General features: G+C 60.7%; 1 protein-coding gene across 1 annotated transcript; it reads left to right on the top strand.

The window, feature by feature from the left end:
* The first annotated feature begins 9,804 nt into the window (after positions 1–9,804).
* On the top strand, positions 9,805–11,735 carry NKX2-3 (NK2 homeobox 3). Its single transcript, XM_084210071.1, has 2 exons — positions 9,805–10,303; positions 10,953–11,735. Exons 1-2 carry the CDS (start codon positions 9,961–9,963, stop codon positions 11,591–11,593), a joined length of 984 nt encoding a protein of 327 aa, XP_084066197.1. The 5' UTR covers positions 9,805–9,960; the 3' UTR covers positions 11,594–11,735.
* Positions 11,736–20,407: the final 8,672 nt, after the last annotated feature.

Genomic DNA, 20,407 nt, shown 5'->3' with positions numbered 1-20,407 from the left:
AAGACAGAACACTTCTCCAGTGAAAAAGGGACAAGAAAAAACCTCAACCAAAAATAAGACCCCACTTAAAAATTATTCTCACACTAGTAAAGACACAACCAAACCCATGTATTCACTAGAAAAATGTAAATTGATTATTCTATTATCATATTGAGGCAGAATTATTATTAATGATGTAGAAAAGAAATTATAAAACTTATACTCATTCTATAAAAAAATTGCCTAAATTTTCTAAAATTCACAACTATTCTATGGAAACCAATTTCATTTAACTTTTCAATGTGATATTTTGAACCGATATTTTCCTTTCACTTTTCTAAAGCAGAAAGCTGTTCAAAATTTGAGGGCATTGTGTTTCCAGGTTTTCCTTGTCCTCTTTTTGTCCGCTGCCCTGAAGCTGTTTTATGATGGCTGACATTCGTGCTGGATTTCCTCCTCTTTTCTGATCCTTTATTCCCAACTCCAAGCTTTACAAAATTTTAGCATTCTTGTAAAGGAAAAAAAGAAAAACCATAAATGCAATATCGCTTCCTCAGCCACCAAAGAGTTGTAACAATAAAAATAAAATAAGAAAAAAATATTTGTCAACATTTAAATAATTTTTCAGCTATAGTAGAAACAATTATGCCTACTCAGAAAATGGTGGGACCTACAGCAAAATTAACCTTTTTTTTTGTGTTATGATTTTTTTCTGAAATACTTTAGTTGGGGTTTTTTGGTTTTGTTTTTGTGTTTTGAATTTTTTTTTTGTTTGTTGCTTTGTTTTGGTTTGGTTTTTGGCTTTTTGGGTTTTTTTTTTTTTGTGGTAGGGAAAAATCAGGGTCTGTTTTCTGGGCTGCTGCTTTCTGATTAGTCATGATGATTAAGGTCCCGGGGTCCCAACCACCTTGGGGATTCAGCTCCCACACTGCCAGCTGGGTAGGGAAATCTCGAGTGGCAGCTTCTCCTGCAACCAGACCGTGCAGCAGAAGGGCTGACATTAGGGGGAGCGTGGCTGCAGGGCTCCGAGGTGACACGAGCCATGGGGATGACCCCACTGCTGTGGCAGCAGCAGGTGTGTGGGGCTGCAGACAGCCTGGCTCCACACCGGGGAGATGCCACTGCCGGGCACAAGAGCCTCACACACCTGCAGTGTGGCTAAAGGGAGCAAAACTGCCACAGCTGGCATTTGGGAAGGAGGGTGGCACATTCCCTTCCCCTTCCAGTTGGTCACCGCTGCCCCAGCTCTAAGTCCAGCACAATGAGCACAGTGAGTGATGCCCCAGGTGCCCGCCCAGGCAGGGACCATGCCCCAAGAATTGCCCCTTCCCGGGCACGGTGAGGTGGGGGCCGATGGAAGCAGTGAACTCAGCCCCTCTCTCTCTGAGCAACAGGGTCCTTCCACAGCTCCCCGCTCCTCGAGTGTCCACTGTGGGGTAGGGCACAGCCCCACAGTGAGGGCGGGGGACTGTCACTCCACAGACACAAAACAATAGTCAGTGTCGATTATTTATTTTCCAAATAAATCAGCGGGTCCTGCAGGAGAAGGGCTGGAAATCAGCGAGTTTAGATTAGACCCTCCCCAAACCCCGGCCGGGCCTTGAGCCGCTGTCAGGGCTGCAGAGAAACAGCAGCGAACTCTCACGCAAATGGCCTATAAAAAAGGCCCCTGTCAAAGGCACCTTGACCTGGAGGCTCGCTGTGGTGCTGAGCTCCCCGTGGCCCTCCCCTCCCCGGGCCGCGCTCCCCTCGCATGATGTATTTCCCCTGCCTTTTTTAGAGCTGCATTATGTTAGCTCCAGGAAACAGCCTCTTCCTTCTTATAAACACAGCCCTGGGTTACTGACCAGCGGCCCTGCCACTCCACAGCCACTCTCTGTCCATCCATCACACCTCGCTGTCACCCTGGCAACATATCTCTTGGACCGGTCCGGCTCCAGGGATGGGAGAGGCAGGAGGGGGGGATAAGGGGGGGGTCACATACACAGAGCACAATTCCAGCCTGCTGACTAATTCCCTGGAAACCCTGGGGCTGCACAATGAGAAAGCCTTTCCGAGGGTTTCTCGAGCGTTACTGGAAGGTCAGATGAAGGTCAGCACAAGGACATGGCTCCTACTTTCCCCACTGTCAGCAAGGGCGGGTGCGCGGGTAGCGGACGTGGGTGAGCCGCGGGGGTACCACGGGTGCACGGTGGGAGGGATGTCTGGAGAGGGTAGCCTGGGCCCAGGAGGCCCTGGGCTGCGGCACAGAGCCCACTCGCCACTGCTGGGCGCAGGAAATGTGCCTGGGACGGGGCTGGCGGGGTGTCCTGGCAGCCAGACAGGCGTCAGTGCTTCCAGTGGGACAGGGCACGGCCAGCGGTGTGGCCTTTTGCCATCCCGGTGAGGGAAGGGAAGAATTACTTTGGCCCCTGCAAACTCCTCACCACCTTTGCTATGGCCCCAGAGGCTGCAAACTGCTGGTCTGACACAGGATCACTGCACAGGTCTTTCTCAGTGCAGGATGGATCCTGGGGGAGAGCATCCCAGAGATGCTTGGACACCCATGGCCTCCAGTGTGCTGGGACATCAACAGCACAGGGACAAGACAGGAACCATATCAAGAGATCCAGGTTGTCCTGTCAGTGCTGGCACAGGGACATATTTTGGCTGAGCCTTTGAGCTATCCATCCTCTTGTATGCATGGCTGAAGCACAGCAACCACAGCAGGAGGGGTCCAACCATGTCCTGCTCCTGGAACACCACCCTTGTCGATCCCCACCTGCTTGTCCTTCATGTTAAGCCATTGTCTCCAAGAGGAAATGCCATTTAAAGGCAGGTATTTCAAAAGAAATGGGAGATCTCTACTCTCTGAACAACACAGCACTTCTGCCTGTTCCCTGCGTAAAGCTGGGAGTCAGGTTTACACAGGGATAAAACAAAAAAGGCAATGCTTTTAAGGACAGATCTTCACAAACCCAAACTAAAGCCCCATGAGGGCAAATCCTTTCTAATCCATGCTCTTCCTCAGAGGTGTAAGTGGAGTGGAAGGGTAGAGGGGAGGGATTTAAATCTGGAAAACAGTTCCCCATCTCTTTGGTCTGGCAAAGGGCCCACTGATAGACTGAAAACAAGTTTGCAGAGGAGCCTGTGTGGGATAATCCAGCTATGGCCCCGGAGGGGATGAGAACAATTAGGAGTCCTCTCTCAAGTCTCCACTCCAAGATAGAAAAACAGTTTACAGTTTGGTCCAGAGTTGTTGTTAGAAAGTTCTGAATCATCAGGATACACTAACAATTTCTGCACAGTAATTGCCAGGATAATTCATTAGGCAGACTCAGAGATAAACTATTAACAGAAACTTTCAAATCTCCTACCTGCCTTCCCGTGTGCAGGACACAGGGGCTGCCCTATTTATACTGCGGCTGTCGCTGAGGATCTGGGTTCAGGAGGGAACCACATGAGCAGCCATGGCTAAATACCAAAAGTATTTGAAAGGAAAACAAAAGAATGGGTATTTATTAGACGTGTGCAGGCCAAGCACATGCTCTGCCTTTAACCTTTCCAGGCATGGTAATCAGCCAGGCAGCAGTTTGCCTTCACTGCCACTGAACATGCCGCAGTCTCCAGCCACAGCAACCATTCTACTTCCAGAGAAAACTCACCAGAGCATTGGAAGCTGGCGTGCTGCGGCCTCTGGAAGGACAGTGCAAAATGTCTTAGAGCTAAGCCTATCAGGCTTTTGACCCATATTTACCCAGGAGAGACAGAAATTATGAGCTTCCCCAGCCTCATCTACCACCCCCCAGCCCACAAGTGCAGGTTGCTGCAAGACAGAGGATATTTGTGTCCAATCCTCCTGAGCTGGTCAGCCTCAAATCACATTTGGGAAGATGAAACAGTCCAACAGCCACTGGCTGTGGGTGCCCCTAAGAGCAAATGTCAGCCCTACAGACAAATGCCAGCAGAGTTGAGGAATGCCACTGCACAGAGGCCTGTGCACCTCCCTGTGTATGTGCTCGGCCAACGCTGCAGCATAATTTCTGCATAAAAGCTGATTCCTGCATCCTTTTCAGCTCAGTTTCCCTGAAACCACTCTGGCAAACCCAGAGCTGCGTACCATTTCTTTCACAGCTTTGCCAGCTATGGGGTAGCCAGGAACAGCCAAAGGAATCTTGATTAAGCAGGGACAGAAGCGGGGACTGGCTGCCAGGCAGATGCCCTAAACAAGAGTAACTTATCAGCTCTGTTTCCAAGATGAGACATCTGTCACCACCTTGCACAGAGCCAGCCCAGCCACTTGCTCCTCACCAGCACGTCTGTCCAGAAGCATGAGGGCTTCCCTCTCCCTGAAGGAAGCCACAGAAATAGCCACCATGTAATTTGCAAAATTTCTTCTAGAAAATGCTTTGCTTGGGCTAAGAAAAGCATTACACCCAGAATGCTCTGGGGGACAGTGCTGGACAGGAGCAGGAGGCAGCATGCAGCTGCATTCCCAGCCCCCTGTGTTTGCCAGTGAGCCAGCCCCAGCCCCAGCCCCAGCGCAGGGAGGTCTCCAGCCCGGAGGAACACCAAGTGCTGTGGACAGCAAGGAACCTCTCTGCCAGCACACACACAGCAAAGCCCGACACAGTTAATCCCTCCAGTTTATTATGTAATAAAACGCTTTCCAGACCTGTTAAAATTTAATTGGTTTAATCTTAATTGTTCCATTTTCTATGGCACATGCAAACACAGAGCCTGACCCTGCCACTCTCGTGTGAACTGTCCCGCGGGCTGTGGTGGGAGCAGGATGAAACCCGCTGACCTCAGCGGGATTACGTGCATGAATCAGAGCGGCAGGCCTGGGCTCGGAGCTGAAATCCAGCACTGGGCAGGTCGCCAGCGCAAGGCCCAGGGTCCACTTAGGCTCCACTTAAGCGCTATGGGATGCAAGTGGTACGCAGGCCTGTGGATGCGAGTGGAGAGCAAGCCTCGTGCTGGGCCTCTGCTGAAGGATGAATTTCAGCTCAGCTTCTCAACCTCACGGACACAAACACACAGCAATGGCTTCTGAGACACGGAGCAAAGGTGCTCCCAGAAAGGCTGTGGGGTGTGCTCCACCAACAGGGTGGTGGTGTACGTGTGCCTGCAGCAGTGTCCTCCTTTGGCTGCATGGGGGACCCTCTCATCGCACGGTCAGTAACTGTGATTTATGGCAGCTTCTAATCCAGAGGAAGAGGTGTTTTGCTACCCTCTGCACATCCACAGTCATGGGGCTGCGTTGTGCAGCAGGGTAGCTTTGTGAAGCCTGGATATCCTTTGTGCACAAGAGATGCCAAATAAAAGCAGGCAGAAGGGGGTCCTTGGCAATGGCATTTCCTATCCTGCATTGCCTTAGATGAAGGATGACCTTTACCTGCTCCTGCAAGTTGGCTCTCACCAAGCTCAGCATGTCAGCCTCAGTTTCAGAGGCCCATCTGGCACTGAAAACAAGGGCAACCTCCCCTTTGGTGTCCAAGCCTACCGAGCTCCCCTTGCTGCAATGGGCAGCACCCTTGCATTTGCTGCTCATATCCCTCAAAGAGCTGAACACTGAATGTTTCACACAGCTACTGGTATCCCCCAAACCAACCTCCCACCATAAAAACATAGGTGTAGGATGCTAGAGTCTGGTTCTGACCTTTAGAAAACACATTTATTTCCCACTGAGGCTTTGTTTTGGGATGCATTTCCAAGCCATGCATTCCCACAAGAACTGTGAAGCAAAAGTAAATCAGCCAATGTCAATGGAGCAAAAAAAATACTGAAGAAAAGCAGATATTTTCAGTGATGTATTTCTCAATAAAATGGGCATTAGTCGGGTGGTTCTTGGCCAAACCAGGCCAGCTGTTCTGAGGATTTGGAGAGATGAAGGCAGGTGTCAAGTGGCAGACCCGAGTGAACAGGATGGTCCAGGCACTGCCTTGGCACCGATGGGACACAGCAGTGGGACATGGAGCCAGCCTGTTGCTGGCTGAGCATGCTGCATCCCCTGTCTGGACCTGGCTCCACTGCCTGCAGAAGCCCTCTCCTCTCCTGAGGAATATAGATAATGTTTATTTTCAGAGTTGTGAAAAAGAGCCGTTCCTGTGCAAGTGGCAGGGCAGGGATAAACGCCATCCTTTTCCCCGGGAGCCGTGACCAGGCGCATTCAGGGAGTGAGTCCGGGCTGGGAGAGCCGGCGGAGCCGCCCCGTGCGCGCTCCTCACGGAGCCCCTCAGAACGCGCCCGCTGGGCACCGTGAGGGGCGCCGAGGCTGCGTGCGGAGAGAGCCGGACCGGGAGACGGCGGAGCGCCGTGCCGTGTCGTGCCGGACAGGACAGGACCGCGGGGTCCGCTGCCGGCAGGTGACCGAGCCGTGCGGAGCCGGTGCGTGCTGCACAGGACGCGGCCCCACCGGCAGCCCCGGCGGCGGGTCGCTGTCCCGGGACCCGCCGCCTCTCCGCGTCGCGTCGCCGGCCCCGCCGTGCGGGGGCGTCCCCGGCGCGCTGCGGTTCTCACATAAATCAGGACCGAACTCCTGGGAAAGGGCCATCCTTCACCGGGCGCTGCTGACAGAGAACGAGAACCAGACGGGCCCTGAGATAAACCACGGCGCGCAGCGTTTACACAAGGGCAGGCTCTGTGTAAATAGAGCCGGGCGCGGGGGGCAGCTCCCGGCGGCGCGGGTCCGCTCCGGCTACGGCCCCAGCCCGCGGGCCGCCGGGCTCCCGGGGCGGCGGGCAGGTGGGTGCCGCCCGCCCAGCGCCTCCCGCCGCCGTGCCCCGCTGGCTCCCCGAGCACGGGGGCTGGAGACAGGGCCGGATTAGCGTGTTTGTTTGTTTACGGCCATTAGCGAGGGGCCGGCTCCAGCACTCCGCACCCGCAAGACTAATGGAGCAATTAGCAGCCCCGGTGCTGATAGCATCGCCCCGAGCGAGACCCCCGGCCGCGGCCGCTGCTACCGGGCTGCCTGCGGCCGGGGCCCTCGGGCGGGAGCGGGCTGCTCGCTCCCTCGCCCGCCCGCCGTGGTGTGCGCGGCTGCGGCGGGGCTGCTGCTCGCTCCCCGGGCCCAGGGGGGAGACTCTTGGCTCTCTTGGCTCCGCTGCAGCATCCGCACGGCGAGCTCCATCCATTACAATAATCCCCTGTCTAAACAGAGCGCAGGAGCGGCCGGGACAACAAGGCCCTGCTGTAAACAGAGCTCAGGGGACGCCGCTAATGATATAAATAAAATAACCATTAATAGCCCGGTGACCCCAGCCCAGCCGGCTTGGGAAAGCCCTGAAGCCGCAACCCGGGCTGAGACCCGCCGGCAGGTAACAGGGCTGGCCTGCTCCTTCATCCCCCTGGATTCTGTACATCCGCACCGCTCGCCCCGGTCCGGTCATGCTCCTCGGCGCCAGCCGCCTCGGTACGGGCACGGTCGAGCCAGACCATCTCCCCACTTCCCCGGCTTTCCCAGCAGGGAACTCACCACCGATCCGCCTTCACTAAAGAGGGCATGGCGGCTTGGGGGGAAAGCGCGGGCTCGGTTACCGCACCCGGCCGCGGCTTGCTCCCTCCGTCGGGCGTGGGTTCTTCGAGCAGTCCGTGTGGCCGGCAGCAGCACAAATGAGTGGGTCCCAGCGGGGGAACCACTCGTACCACCGGGGAGAAATCCCAATGCGCCCTTTTCGGCCCGACCCAGGTTCCCAGAGCCCGCAGGCCGCGCCCGGCGATCGGCCCGTCCGGGATCCCTGTGCGGGCCGGGAGCGCGATGGCGCCACACGAGCCAGACGCTACCGGGGTGCGGCCCCGGCCCTCGGCACGGTGGCTGCTGCTCCCGCAGACGGACGGGCAGGCGGACATCGGCAGTGCCCCGGCAGTTCTTATGGCCGCCACCACCAAGGGCACCGGCCCTCGACGCTGTTCTCCCCGCCGGGAAGCTCGGCCGCAGGGGAGCTCCCGGGGAGCGCGGCGCTGTGCGGAGCCCGGCCGCTCGCCGCGCTGCCACCGGGCCCGCGCCTGTACCTTCCCGGGCCCGGGGCCCCGAGGAGGACGGGAGTGGCCCGGGATGGTGTCAGATGTGCAACACGGATAAGGAGCTAATTGTTACTAATTATTTTTGGGGGCCCGGCAGCGACGCAGCGCCGAGCTTCTCTGCCCACCGGCGGCACGGGGTAGAGTCGGGCCCCGGTCAGGCCTGCTTACCGCGGCCGCCCTTCCCCGTCCACCGTCCGGACCGCAGGAAGGCGTCTCCCACAGGGAGCGGCGAGAAGAGAACGAATCGTCATATTTATATGGCGAGGGGTTTGAAGCTGCGTGGTGGCAGCGGTCCGGTGCGCGGGGGGAACGGGAACCGGCCCTGCCGAGGGACCACTAGCATATGAACTGCGGCGAAGTGCGCGGGACTCGGGCTGCTGTCCCGGGCAGCGCCCCCGGTACGTACGTCTCTGGGACGTGCAGAAAGACGAAGATACGAGGGCACCGACAGAGCCGCTAAACGGTGGAGCCGCCGGACGTTACCAACACGAGAGAAACTCCCGGGAGGGCCCCGCGAAGCCCGGAGCCGGGACACTCACCTGCCCGGCGTACGCGCCCGGCTCCGGTGGCCTCCCCTCGTCGCCGATCCAAGCCCTGCGGGGCAGCAGGATTTTAATCACAACGAAAAATCTCACCAAAGACCCCCTGCCCCTCCCTCGGTGCGCCCGCTCCCCGCGCCGGGGCAGCCCGGAGCCCGTGCAAAAGTCCGGGAGCCGCGGGGAGCGCCAAGGGGCCGCGGCAGCCCCCGCATCACCGCGGGGCTCGGCCGGTGCCTGGCGAAGTCCTGTGCCCAGGGACTTCTCAGTGCGGAAGAGCTCGGCAGGCTCCTTCGGTGCGTCACCCGCCGGCACGGCGGCAAGGTGGCTCCGCGAAACCCGCTGGCCGCCCGTTACCAGCGGGAGAAACGAAAGAAAACGAAACGAAACGAAAGAAAACGAAAAACAACGAAAGGAAACACCGACGAGCGCGGTATCGTGCTCCCCACCTAGCTCCGCGTTACCGCGGTCCCGGGTTGCCCCCCCGGCCCGGCCCGGTCCGCCCCGACTGGGCCTGGCGGTCGCGGGCTGCGGGGCCCGATCCGGCGGGGCGAAGCGCGCTTTCCCCTGTGCGAACGAGTGTCGCACCGGCTGCGGTGAGCTGGGCCGACCTGCACATTGGCCGATCGCGGGGGAATTTGTGGGGACACCGGCGAAGGCACCGGAGGTGCAGGGGGATGCGGAGTGGGTCGGCTACGTGTACGTCGCATGGCTACGGCCCGTCCGGGACGGCGGCATCGCCGTCGGCCGCGGGAGGGGTGCGGGGTGGCGGAGGGGCCTGAACCTCCCCTCCGCTACGCGCCCTGGGCCGCGGGAGGCACTTGTGGGGCCGCGCCGGTGGGGCGGGGAGGCCAGGCCGGCGGGGCCGCACATGTCGGCCCCTGCCGGGGCCGGACCGAGCCGTGTGCGGGCAGGGGCCAGCGGGGCGCGCCCGGGCGGGGGTCCCTACCTACCTACACGTGCTTAGCACTGGGGGGGCGGCGGCGGCTGCCGCGGCTCTCTGCGGGGACCCCGACCCCGGCGCACCGTCCCCGCGCCCGCCGGGCGGGTGCCGGGCCGGCGGGGCGCTCTGCGGGGAAGCAGCCTCCCCGAGTGCAGCCTTAATACATTGCTATTTCTGGCCGGGCGGCCGGAGCCGGGCAGGGGGCCGGCTCTGCCTCCCCCTCTCTCCAATGGCGAGGCCGCCCCCGGCCCCTCCTTGCCGTGACGTGCCGGCCCGGGGCAGAGGAGGCTCCCGAGCCTTTGGCTGTCCCTGCAGAAGCTGTAACAAAACGCAGACCCCCAGCGCCGAGCTAATGGAGGCAACTTAGACAGAAGCAGGCGCGGCCCCTCGTCTCTCGGCGCTGCCTGCTCCCCCCGCACCGGGCGCGGCGCTCCCCGCCGAGCAGCCGCCCGAGCGCCGCCGGGCCCGCGGGACTGCCTGGCCGCTTGCGCTGCCCCGATGATGTTACCGAGCCCCGTCACCTCCACACCCTTCTCTGTCAAAGACATCCTCAACCTGGAGCAGCAGCAGGACCCGCATTATGGGGCCCAGCTCCCGCACCACCTGGAGCACCACTTCCACCCTGCTGCCTGCCTGCTGGCGGCCGCCGACGGCGCCCGCTTCTCCGACGGCGAGGAGGAAGAGGAGGAGGAAAAGCTCTCCTACCTGAGCCCCATGGCAGCGCCCGGCAGCCAGGCGGACGCGCGGATCTCCGCCGACAACTACGTTCACGCCGTGCTGCGTAGCTCCTGCGAGGCGCCCGGCCCGGGAGAAGAGCTGGACCCGGCGGTCCGAGACCCAAGTGAGTATCGGCTCCGCCGCGCTCCCCGCACTGCACCGCCCCGCCGGGACGGGCCACGCGCTGGCTTCCCGTGGAGCATTCCCAGCCCTCGGGCATCGCCCCGCGAAACCCAGGTCCCGGCGCTGTAGCCCGCCCCACGTCCCTTGGCCATGTCGAGCTGGGACAGGCACATCGCGGGGCTGCCACAGCCCTCCTCCGCGCCTCGCTCGCCTCCTCCCTGGGTAGTGCCTCCGCATGGCCTCAGTCCGGACGTGCCGGATCAGACCCGGGCTCTGCAATTTCGGTAGCGGAGGGGGAGGAACGGGTCGGGTTAGGCCCAGTCCGCACCCGCTGCGGCGGAGCAGGTGCCCGGTGCTGTGCGCGACGCGGCGCGGAGCTCTCCTCGCGGTGCCGCAGCGGTAACGGCGCAGCCGTCCCGGAGGTGCGGGAACGTGCCCGGCCCCGCCGCCCGAATCGGGCCCTCGCAAACACAGGCGGTGCCGGAGACGGCCGGTCCCAGCGCTGCCTCCCCGCCCGCACCGCGGTGCCCCGACGGGCGCGCGGGGTTGGCCGGGGCGCGGAGCTCTCGTCCGCCGGTGGGGCCCGCCGGGAGCAGCGAGCGCCCGGCGTCGGCGAGGCGCGCCCATGACCTGTGTGTTCCCCCCTTCAGAGAGCTGTGTTTTGAAGAAGCCGCTGGACGCAGCGGAGAAGGCGGAGGAGACGGAGAGGCCGAAGCAGCGGAGCCGGAGGAAGCCGCGCGTACTCTTCTCCCAGGCGCAGGTCTTCGAGCTGGAGCGTCGGTTCAAGCAGCAGCGTTACCTGTCGGCGCCCGAGCGGGAGCACCTGGCCAGCAGCCTCAAGCTCACTTCCACGCAGGTGAAGATCTGGTTCCAGAACCGGCGCTACAAGTGCAAGCGGCAGCGGCAGGACAAGTCGCTGGAGCTGGGCGGCCCCGCGGCCCCGCCGCCGCCGCGCAGGGTGGCCGTGCCCGTGCTGGTCCGTGACGGCAAGCCGTGCCTCGGCGGGTCGCAGGGCTACAGCTCGGCGTACAACGGGCCCTACTCCTACAATGGCTTCCCCGCCTACGGCTACGGCAACGCAGCCTCCTACAACCCCGGCTACGGCTGCACCTACCCGGCGGGGACCGGCGGCGCGTCCATGCAAGCCGCCTGCAGCCCGGCGGCGGCCGCCAGCCCCTTCGTGAACGTGGGCGGCCTCGGGGGTTTCAGCGGCGGCGGCCAGCCGCTGCACCAGCCGGCGGCGGGGCCTTCCTGCGGCCAGGGCGCACTGCAGGGCATTCGGGCCTGGTAGCCCGCACGCACTGAGGGTCGGGAGCGGACCGACAGGACGGCCCGGCGGCTCCGCGGCCCCGTTAGCACCCGCACCGCAGCCCGGCTGCGCGCCACGCGCCCTGGACCGGAGGCGGAGGCGGCGGCGGGACGGCGCGGCGGGACCCCGGCGCTCCCGCGAGTATCGGTGCGGGGCCGGCGACGGGCGGAGCGGAGCGGCGCGGCAGGACGGACCCGCGCGAGCCCGCAGCGAAGCGCCGCCGTCCCGCGGAGCCGCCGCGACGGCCGGGCGGGCCGGGCGGGCCGGAGCCGATCGCGCCGCGCCAGCGGAGCAGCTTTGCTTGTAAAAAGCCGACGGCGGGGCCCGCTAGTGCCGCGGCCCCTCTATCTACTCTGTATCGGTCACTGCCAGCGCCAGCTCGCCCAGTCAGTCAATAAACCAGGTGCAATACTCGCCGCCCGATCCTCCTTCGTCCAGCGGCCGGTGCCCGGCGGAGGGGCCGGGGCCCGTGCCCGGCGGCGGGGCGGTCGCCGCGTCGTGCCCGCGGGGCAGGGCGGCCCGGCCGGCTTGTGAGCGTGCCAAGGGCGCTGAATGGGGCCGCGTAGCTCAGAGCCGGGCCCATTGTGGCCGACGGGCCGGCGCTGAAAGGAGCCGCCGAGGAAGGTAGCGGGAATAGGCGCTTATTGGATTCGGGAACAAAAGGTGTGGCAGGGAGGCGAGGGACAAAGGGGCCCCGGCGCCGAGATTGACGGGCCGCTTTGCCCCCCACTGAGGCCCAGGCCCGGCGCTTTATGCGCGGGGGCTGCAGAAACGTGCTGGGTTTTGTTCCTCATTCTGGGAGCGCAGGGGAAGAGGAGGGGGGTCCGCGGGCCGCTGATTAGGGCCGGCCGGGCCGGGCAGCCTGAATGCCGGGTCATTATTGCTACATGTTCAGCCATTTCGCTCCATCGCAGGGGGAGGGGGCGGCCGAGGCCCCCGAGCCCCACGGGAGTGGCCGCGGGGTCGCCTGCCGCCTGCCCCGTCCCGGGCCGCCCGGTCCCGCTGTCGCCACCGAGGCGCTCTCGGGGCGGTGGCGGCCGCGCCGCCGCGGCCGTGCCGCTGCCGTGCGGGTCCTGCCGAGCCCCGCCGCCGGGGCCGGAGCCGTGCCGGTGAGGGCCGGACGCCCGCAGAGCAGCGCTGCAGCAGCGGCCGTCTGGGGCACCCCGGGCGGCAGGGGGACCAAAGGTGCCGGGAGCTCTCCCCTGCCGTCCCGCACGTCTGCCCGGCCGCGACCCTGGCTCTCCGAAGTTGTTTCCAGCGGAGCCTTCTTGGAGCCGGACGCAGACCAGGGGCTGGCTATGCCACCCCCTGACCCAGCGCGGCCCACCGTGTCCTCCCCATGACCTCCCCATGTGTATTGCGTGACGGTCCCTGCGTCCCGAGCAGAGGACCAGGCTCTGCCCTCGCAGAAGCAGCAGGTAACACCGCTGACGTTACTAACCCCGGGTTTAAGCTGCACATTCCCACCATTCAAGGTGAACGCGCACCTTCGGGGTTTGCTGTTTGAAAGGAACCGGAGAAATTCTTTCCACTGCGGGGACAGAGTGGGCAACCCGCAGGCCCCGGCTGCCAGCCTGGCCCGGCACGGCACCCCGCTGTCCCGCGGGCCGCCCCGAGGCCAGCCGGCTTCACGGGGCCGGCGCTGGGAGAGGATGCGGCACGCCCAGCTGATTGTTTGCTGGATGGCAGTAAGGTGTCGCAGGAGAGGAAGCCCAGGCCCTGCTCTTGGCTTTCAGAGATGAGTGGTTAAGGCCCTGTGGTCTCGTGGGTAGAAACAGGATAGCCAAGAACAAAGGTAATGCGCTTTCTTCACAGCGGCAGTCAGGCTGGAGAGATTTGTCTCTGCCATAGGAAGGAGTTGCATTTTCCTCCATGTTCTGCCAGACTGTTGTCTGCAAAAACAGGGGACTCGTGTGAGTTCATACTTCAGCATGCAACCACAATAGCATGTAACCACAATAGAAGCTCCTCCAAAATCAGGGTGTGTGAGAGGAGTTCCCAGCTTAACACATCCCTTCAAAGTACGTGGCAGTTGATGAGAAATCCACTGCATCTCAGCAGCACCCAGAGCCTCTGGCTAAGACCAGGGCCCCAGCATGGGAGATGCTGCCCAGGTCTGTAGGCACAGTCTCTAGAGCACAGACTGTTCTATAAAGCAAAAGGACACCCAGGAACCTCACAGCTGTGTTGTAAGAGGTGATGCCAGGCAGTACCAGCATGATCTAGCACCAACAGTACCCAGCCATAGCAGAGCACTCTCCACTTGTGCCTGGTCAGAACCCTGACCCCTCTTTCCCTCCACGGAGCTGGAACAGCTCCCAGTCGGGGGATTCTGAGAGGCCTGACCGCAGGCTGATGTCTCATGGCGCTGGAAGGTTCTAGATGTCCACCATAGCAAGCCCCATTCCTGGGACAGATCCCAGCTGTCCCACCAGCTCAGACTGGAGGAAGGGCAAGGGGTTAGTGGGAGGGACCCCTCTGCAGAGCCTCGCCCAAAGCTCCTGAGCTGATGGGGAGGACAAACCCGCACAAAGAGACGGCGGTAATGGAGGGCCCAGAGCGGGGTGGCGGAAGTGGAACGCTCCAAAGAGGAGGAACAGCCGGCAGAGGCCAGTGGGAGGGAGATGGTGGGAGATTGCAGATTGGACCGGCTGCCCAGGGAGGGGAGACACAATGGAGGGAAGTCGCTGCGTGGCTGTGCTGGAGGCAGCACCCGCCCACGATGCTCCCTATCCCCCACAGCCCAGGTTGGAGCAGGGTGCCTCCAGCAGGGTGAGGCACAAGGAAATCTCTGGTGGGAATTCCTTCGTCATGGTCCCGCTGCACCATGGTGGTGCCACGGCCAGGGGGACATCAGGGAGGGAGGGACGAGGATGGCCATGGACAAGGGGCAGAGGGCGTGTGTTTCTTCCTGGTTGATTGAAGGATTTACTGCTATTTGGGAATCAAGCTGTGAAGGTGCTGACTGATTTCAAACAGGAATGAGATTCTCTAAGTGCACTGATTTAAAGGAAAGGAGGGACTTCTGGAGCAGCTAGGTTTTAACTGCCAGGCCTCAGACCCACTCTGTGTGGAGGCTCCAGCTGTGTTTTTTATTCGAGTTTCCTGTTCAAGGAGGAGCTCATGAGCAGAACTTGTCTCATGCAGTGGCTTCTAGGGAGGCTCCATCCAAAGCCCAGTTATTGCTGGTTTTCTGTGGCCTTTCCATTATGCTCAGGATCACACAGAAGCAGTGCTGTTCTTTCTGCAGCACCACAGATACGCTCTGTTTTCCTCTCCTTCTTGACATCTTTTTCCCCTTCCTCTCTCCCTCCCTACTGCTGACATCATCCCTCCCCCTCTTAGCCTTCATCCTTCTGTCTCCACCACCCACCTGCAGCCATCTGCAAGGAGCTCACCTGGGTGAAGAGGGAGATGCTTGCTCCCAGTGAGGCTGGTCAGGCTGCTTGTGGATCTGGGCAGGCATCACTGAGTTCTGGTCCCATCTACTCCAGCCTGGTCAGAGCCACCTCCTGCTGCCTGGGTTGGGAGCCTGGGGACCCAGCTGTTTGCTGGTGTGGTGCCCAGCTCTTGCTCCTCTATTTGAGTGTCAGCTCCTGCTCTGCAGAGCTTCCCACTGCAGCCACCCCAGCCCTGAGCTGGGAGCTGCTGAGGCTGCTTTGCCACCGGGGCTCTGTGGATCCCTCAGCTGTTGGAGATGCTGGAAGCTCCTCCTGGCAGCGGCAGTATGGGGCTGTCACAGAAGAACTCTCCAGTGCCAAGAAAGCTCTTGCCAGCCACGGATCAGGTAATTAAAATATTGGTGGTAGTAGTGTTATGGAGTCTCCAGCGAGGCTTTCTCCCACCACGTGCCTGCAGCACGAGGGGCAGGGACCTGCCTCCCTTGCGTGGATGAGTCACTGCATCACAAGATGACTACACCTGGCTGAGCAGGGTGATGGGACCTGCATGTTTGAGCTGATTCTTCTTCCTGCAGTGGTGAGATCAGGCACAGTGCTGCCACTAGGGATCCAGGTGACCCATGAAGGATTCACTCTGATTCACCCAAGGATCCAGGTGACCTGTCCACGGAGGGAGACTGAAACTTTGTCCCCTCCAGAGCAGAGTGCTGCTGAATGTCAAAGCTGCCCCTGTGTCCCGCAAGAGCCCTTCCCGGTGACATCATGTCACTATCTCCCGCCTAGGCAATAAAGAAAGCCCACAGACACTTCCCCGGGGACGACCCTTCTCCGCGCCCGGGGCTGCTGCAGGCGGGCGGTGCCGGGGCCCGGGACGCTCAGGTTCCTCGGGCTGCCGGCAGGGACAGGGACACTTGCTCCCGGGGCCTGTCCCCAAGCGAGATACGCCACCGCCATCTATCGGCCAGCGCCCGGGGACAGGGAGTGGCAGACACCCTTCTGCCCCCGCCATCCCGCGCCGCGGAGCTTCTGCAGCGGGGCTTGGCTCGCTTCGGGGTGCCCGAGTCGGCCGACAGGGCTTGGGGAGCTGCGGAGCATCGGGGAGGGGTGTGGCGTCCCCGCTAGGAGGAGGGCAGCAGGACCGAGCGGACATCGGGAGGGCTGGGCCGGTTCCGTGGGCTCTGGGCAGGCGGTGTGTGCCCACGGCACAGCCCTGCGGGATCCCGACCCCGCGGCAGCGTTGCTGCACCGGGCAGCATCGCCGGCGGCCGTGCACGCTGCAAAGGCACCCACCCACCCGTGCCCCGCCGCGAGGGGAGAGCTGGGGACAAGGCCAGTGTCCCCTCCCAGCCTCTAGCCACCGTGCAGCTCCCTTGCTAGTGAGCAATGCTTTGCTGTGTTCTTTAGGTGAGCAGGAGCACCCAGTCTCTGTGAGAGACCCAGCAGATTTTCAGCTCTGATTTTTTTTTTTTTTGCCCCAAAATGATGCAATTCACCTAATTCCAGGAGGCCCCCTAAAACTCCTGATGCCCTGACACTGCCTGCAGCTTCCACCTAAGGCGACCCTTCCCTCCAAGTCCTTGCCCAAGGACAGGTGGCTGTAGGTATCCAGTGCCCGGTGCCTGTCGCAGCTGCATCCCCACCGAGGGAGCCGTGTCCCACACTGAGGCACAGCCCAGTCTTGGCCCAGTTCCCCATCTTTTTATAGCCCTTGGCAATGCTCCAGGTGACATACTGCTCAGGTCTACGGGCATCCAAAGGTGCTTGGAATTCCATTCCTCCTGGCACCCACCTTGCCGTGCCAGGTATGGTCAGGGCCTGCCAGGAGTCTCCCATGTCCCAAAGCTCTGTTGCCCCAGGGGGCATTGCAGGCTTTCTCTGGGGCTGACTCTGGCTGCCAGTGCAGTATCTGCAGACATGCTGGGCCGGGGAGATTAGGGCTGAAGCCTCCACCAATCCCCTGGAACGGCCATTGCTTCAGCTGCTTTTGAGGATGATCCCAGACCAAGCTCCAGTGTCACAGCGTGGCTGAGCTGACCTCACCCACGTGAGGATGCTTGCAAGACTGACTCCTGCTGCCACCCCTGTGCCACTCCCATCCAGCCCAGGAGCAGTTCCTTCCCCACTTCTGTCATCTCCCCAGTGCAACAGGCCATCTGCCCACAGCCCACCTCCAGCCATGATGCCACTTTGCCATCCCCTGTTGGGGGAATTTGACAAAGAAGCCTGCACTAAGTATGGGTGTTCACCCAGTAACTCCTCATCAGAGCAAACATGCCCAGAGCTGTCCCAGCCCAGCCTAGGGGATTGCTTCTTTTAGTGCTTCTCTATAGACAGGAAAGAAGGTTTTCAGCCTCAGCTCTACCTTTCAGGGTATATTCCCTGCCTAGAAAGGGAAATAGCCTTTCAGGCTATTCCTTGTCCATTCTTGGACAGAGCCAGGCAGGCTGTGACCAGCCCAGCCCGGAGATGCCTCTGCCAGGCAGCAGTGTGGGTCAGGAGGGGCTTTCCCAGGCCCACCAGAGGCAATGTCTGCTCTGTGTCCAGGAGCCCCAGTGCTTGTGTTTAGCACTGCTGCAAGGCCGGGAGGTCATGAGAACTTGTACAACTTTATTGGGGTCTGACACAGCCCTGAGGAATCCCAGAGCCAGGGTGGGCTGGGGCTGGAGGGAGGCTGGGAGCCCATCTCTGTGCTCCCCACGGGCTCCAGCCACCTCCTCCCACCGAGCAGGGCTGTCAGGCACCCACTGCAGAGGGGCTGTGGGGCAGGCAAGCTCAGGGCAGCCCAAGGTGCTGGCAAGGCACAGGGATGTGGTTTCCCGAGCAGTGCTCTTGCCCCCCTGCCTGCCTCTGAGCACTGGGACCCCAGTGCCCTGTGTGGGGTCACAAAGGCAGGAGCAGCTCAGGAGCCCCGCAGCCCCAGCTGAAGGTACAGAACAGACACTGGAGAGATCTCCCCTCCTTCTTTCTCTGAGTAAGATGAACCCTCACCCCCCAGCTTTCCTCACCCCAGCTCTGCCCTTAACCTGCAGGGGTGCAGCCATCTCCAGTTACCCCAGGAAAGCAGCTGGGGGCTCCTGAGCACAGCAACCTCAGACTGCCTGAAATAGTTGGGCTTGTGCCATAGCACAGCCCTGGACCTGTCACCTGGAGCAGGGCCAGGCCAGTGGTGCTTGGTCTGCCTGGTCAGGGGCTGTGGGACTCTCCCGACCCAGAACACACCAGGACAGGGCTTCAAGGGGCAGCTGGACACAGGAAGGCAAGGCAGCAAATCCCTGCCCGTGCTGGATGTGGCTGGGGATCCTGCAGGGAGGTGAAAGCAAAAGGGATTGTCTCCAAAACTCTGCTGGGCTGAGCATTGCTTCCTTGCTGGAAAGCCAAAAATAGTCTCTTTACTCAGAAGAGGCTGTAGGAGGAGAGATCTCACTCGAAGCACAGCCAAATACCTAGGAGGCCATAGGACAGACCCAGAGCAGCGTGGCTTGGCTACACTGAGAGGCATTACCAGACCTTGGACAGGCAGCGGGCACAGCCGAACCAGCCAATAACTCCATTGCCTCCAGGCACCTCGTCATGCCGAAGGTGCCAGAGGAACCAGTCTGGCTGGCAAGGGAACACCCCCACCCTGGCAGAGCTGGGCAGCAGCAGCAAACTGCCACGGCCAGCCCTAGCTTGTGTCAGGCATTCAGAGCTCAGACACGGCAGCAGGATGGCATTTGTCCTGTCCGTTGTGGCCTGGCCCAAGGGATATCTGGGAATCCCCACGACAGCCCTACTGTCCCTGCAGTGCCATTCCCTGCAGGGCTGCTGTGCCTGCCCTGTGAAACACCCAGCTGCTGCTGGCTAGGCTGGCACAGCGCCCAAGAGCAGAAAGGCGGTGCCCTTGCCAGGGGAATGCTTTAGGCCAAGTGCTCACATAGCAGCATTTCTGGGCTGTGCTGACTTATCACCTCCCTCTTCCTGGGGGTCTCACTCCCTCCCCCAGCACTTCTGTGGGTTGTTATTCCTGGAAAACATCCTAGAGACACTTTCAATCATGTCTTCATCCACTGACATTTATAGAGCTTCTTCCAGCAGCTGATGGACTTAACAGTGTGAATCTTCCCCCAGCCCCAGTCTGTTTATGCCTTCCCCTCCATGGGGTTTGTCATTGCCCCAGTGCATGGTGAGGGCAAAAGGCAAAGCTGCAGCTCTGCCAGCAGCTTTCAGCTCCTGGGCACAGACCCGTCCTGGCAAAGCCCATTGTAGCCATCTTCTGCAAACTCCTGTCTAACGCCCTGCCCTCCAACCCAATCCTGCTCTGGTCTCTCCCAGCCATCTCTGCTTCTCCCTCTTGGGTGGAGGAGCGGCAGGGCTGCCAAATCTTGCAATACTCAGACTATTTCTTAAAGTCCCAGCTCCTGAAATAGTGGGCAAACTTCAATTTCCTGACCTTCTGCAGCTTTTCTGTCTTTAAGGAGTTTCTCCTCCTTCTGCTTGTGCAGAAAAAGCAGGGACCAGGAGCTTGCAGCCCATGTCAGGGAGCAGAGGATGGCTCAGCACACAACCAAGAGGACCCAGGCTGCAGAGGGGTGGCTGTGGCTGCTTTTCCAGCCACAGGAAATCCCCTCTGTTCTCACCACAGCCCACTCCAGTAGTCTTCTGGGCAGCTCAGGCCAGCAGATCCTCTGGAGCAGCTCTGATCCAACCCAGATACCCACTGGCAGCACATGCCACAGCTGTGAATGCATTTCCTCCAGGGAATTATTTTGGGCATGCCTCCGTGGAACACATGCCACACCTGAAAGCACTGGGAGAGTTCAGGCATCACCCATGTTCAAGAAACCCAGAGATCTGCTCTGGGCAGGTCAGCACAACTGAGGCAATACTTTAGTGCTCAGCTCACAGCTCCATAGTTGGCTGGGACCCTAAAATAAACTGGTATCAAGACAACTAACAGGTTAAAAAAAAAGTCATTCTACTAATTACCACTAGATTGGAAAAGACATTAGCACTCTGAGCAATTTTGAGACACTCATCAAGCATCAAACTGGTCTAATTACTCAAACTTATGCGGCAAAAGCTCTGCTGAGCCCCAAATCTCCTACATGAGGTGCACAAAGCCTACCAGCCTCACTCAGCACCAAATTCCTGTGCTGTTCCTGACACACAACCCCTCCTGCCAACATCTCCATTTGGAGCAATTTGGAAGCATCCTGAGGACCCCCAGTCAGACTGAGGGTGTGGGACTACTTTGCCAAGGAACATAAACCTCAGCTTCTCCTCCAGGGTCACAACTCACACCAGCAGCAGGCGATGGACCATGAGCCAGAGGGGATGGGGGCACCCTCATCCCTGCATGCTGCCAGGGTGACTGGGCCAGAGAAACCCCCTTCTCCCACCATCACCCCCAGACTGC

The sequence above is a fragment of the Fringilla coelebs genome, assembly GCF_963513975.1.
Source record: "Fringilla coelebs genome assembly, chromosome: 8".
Classification (NCBI taxonomy): Eukaryota; Metazoa; Chordata; class Aves; order Passeriformes; family Fringillidae; genus Fringilla; species Fringilla coelebs.
The sequence above is the reverse complement of the archived record's forward strand: the minus strand, read 5'-3'. Positions and strand labels throughout refer to the sequence as shown.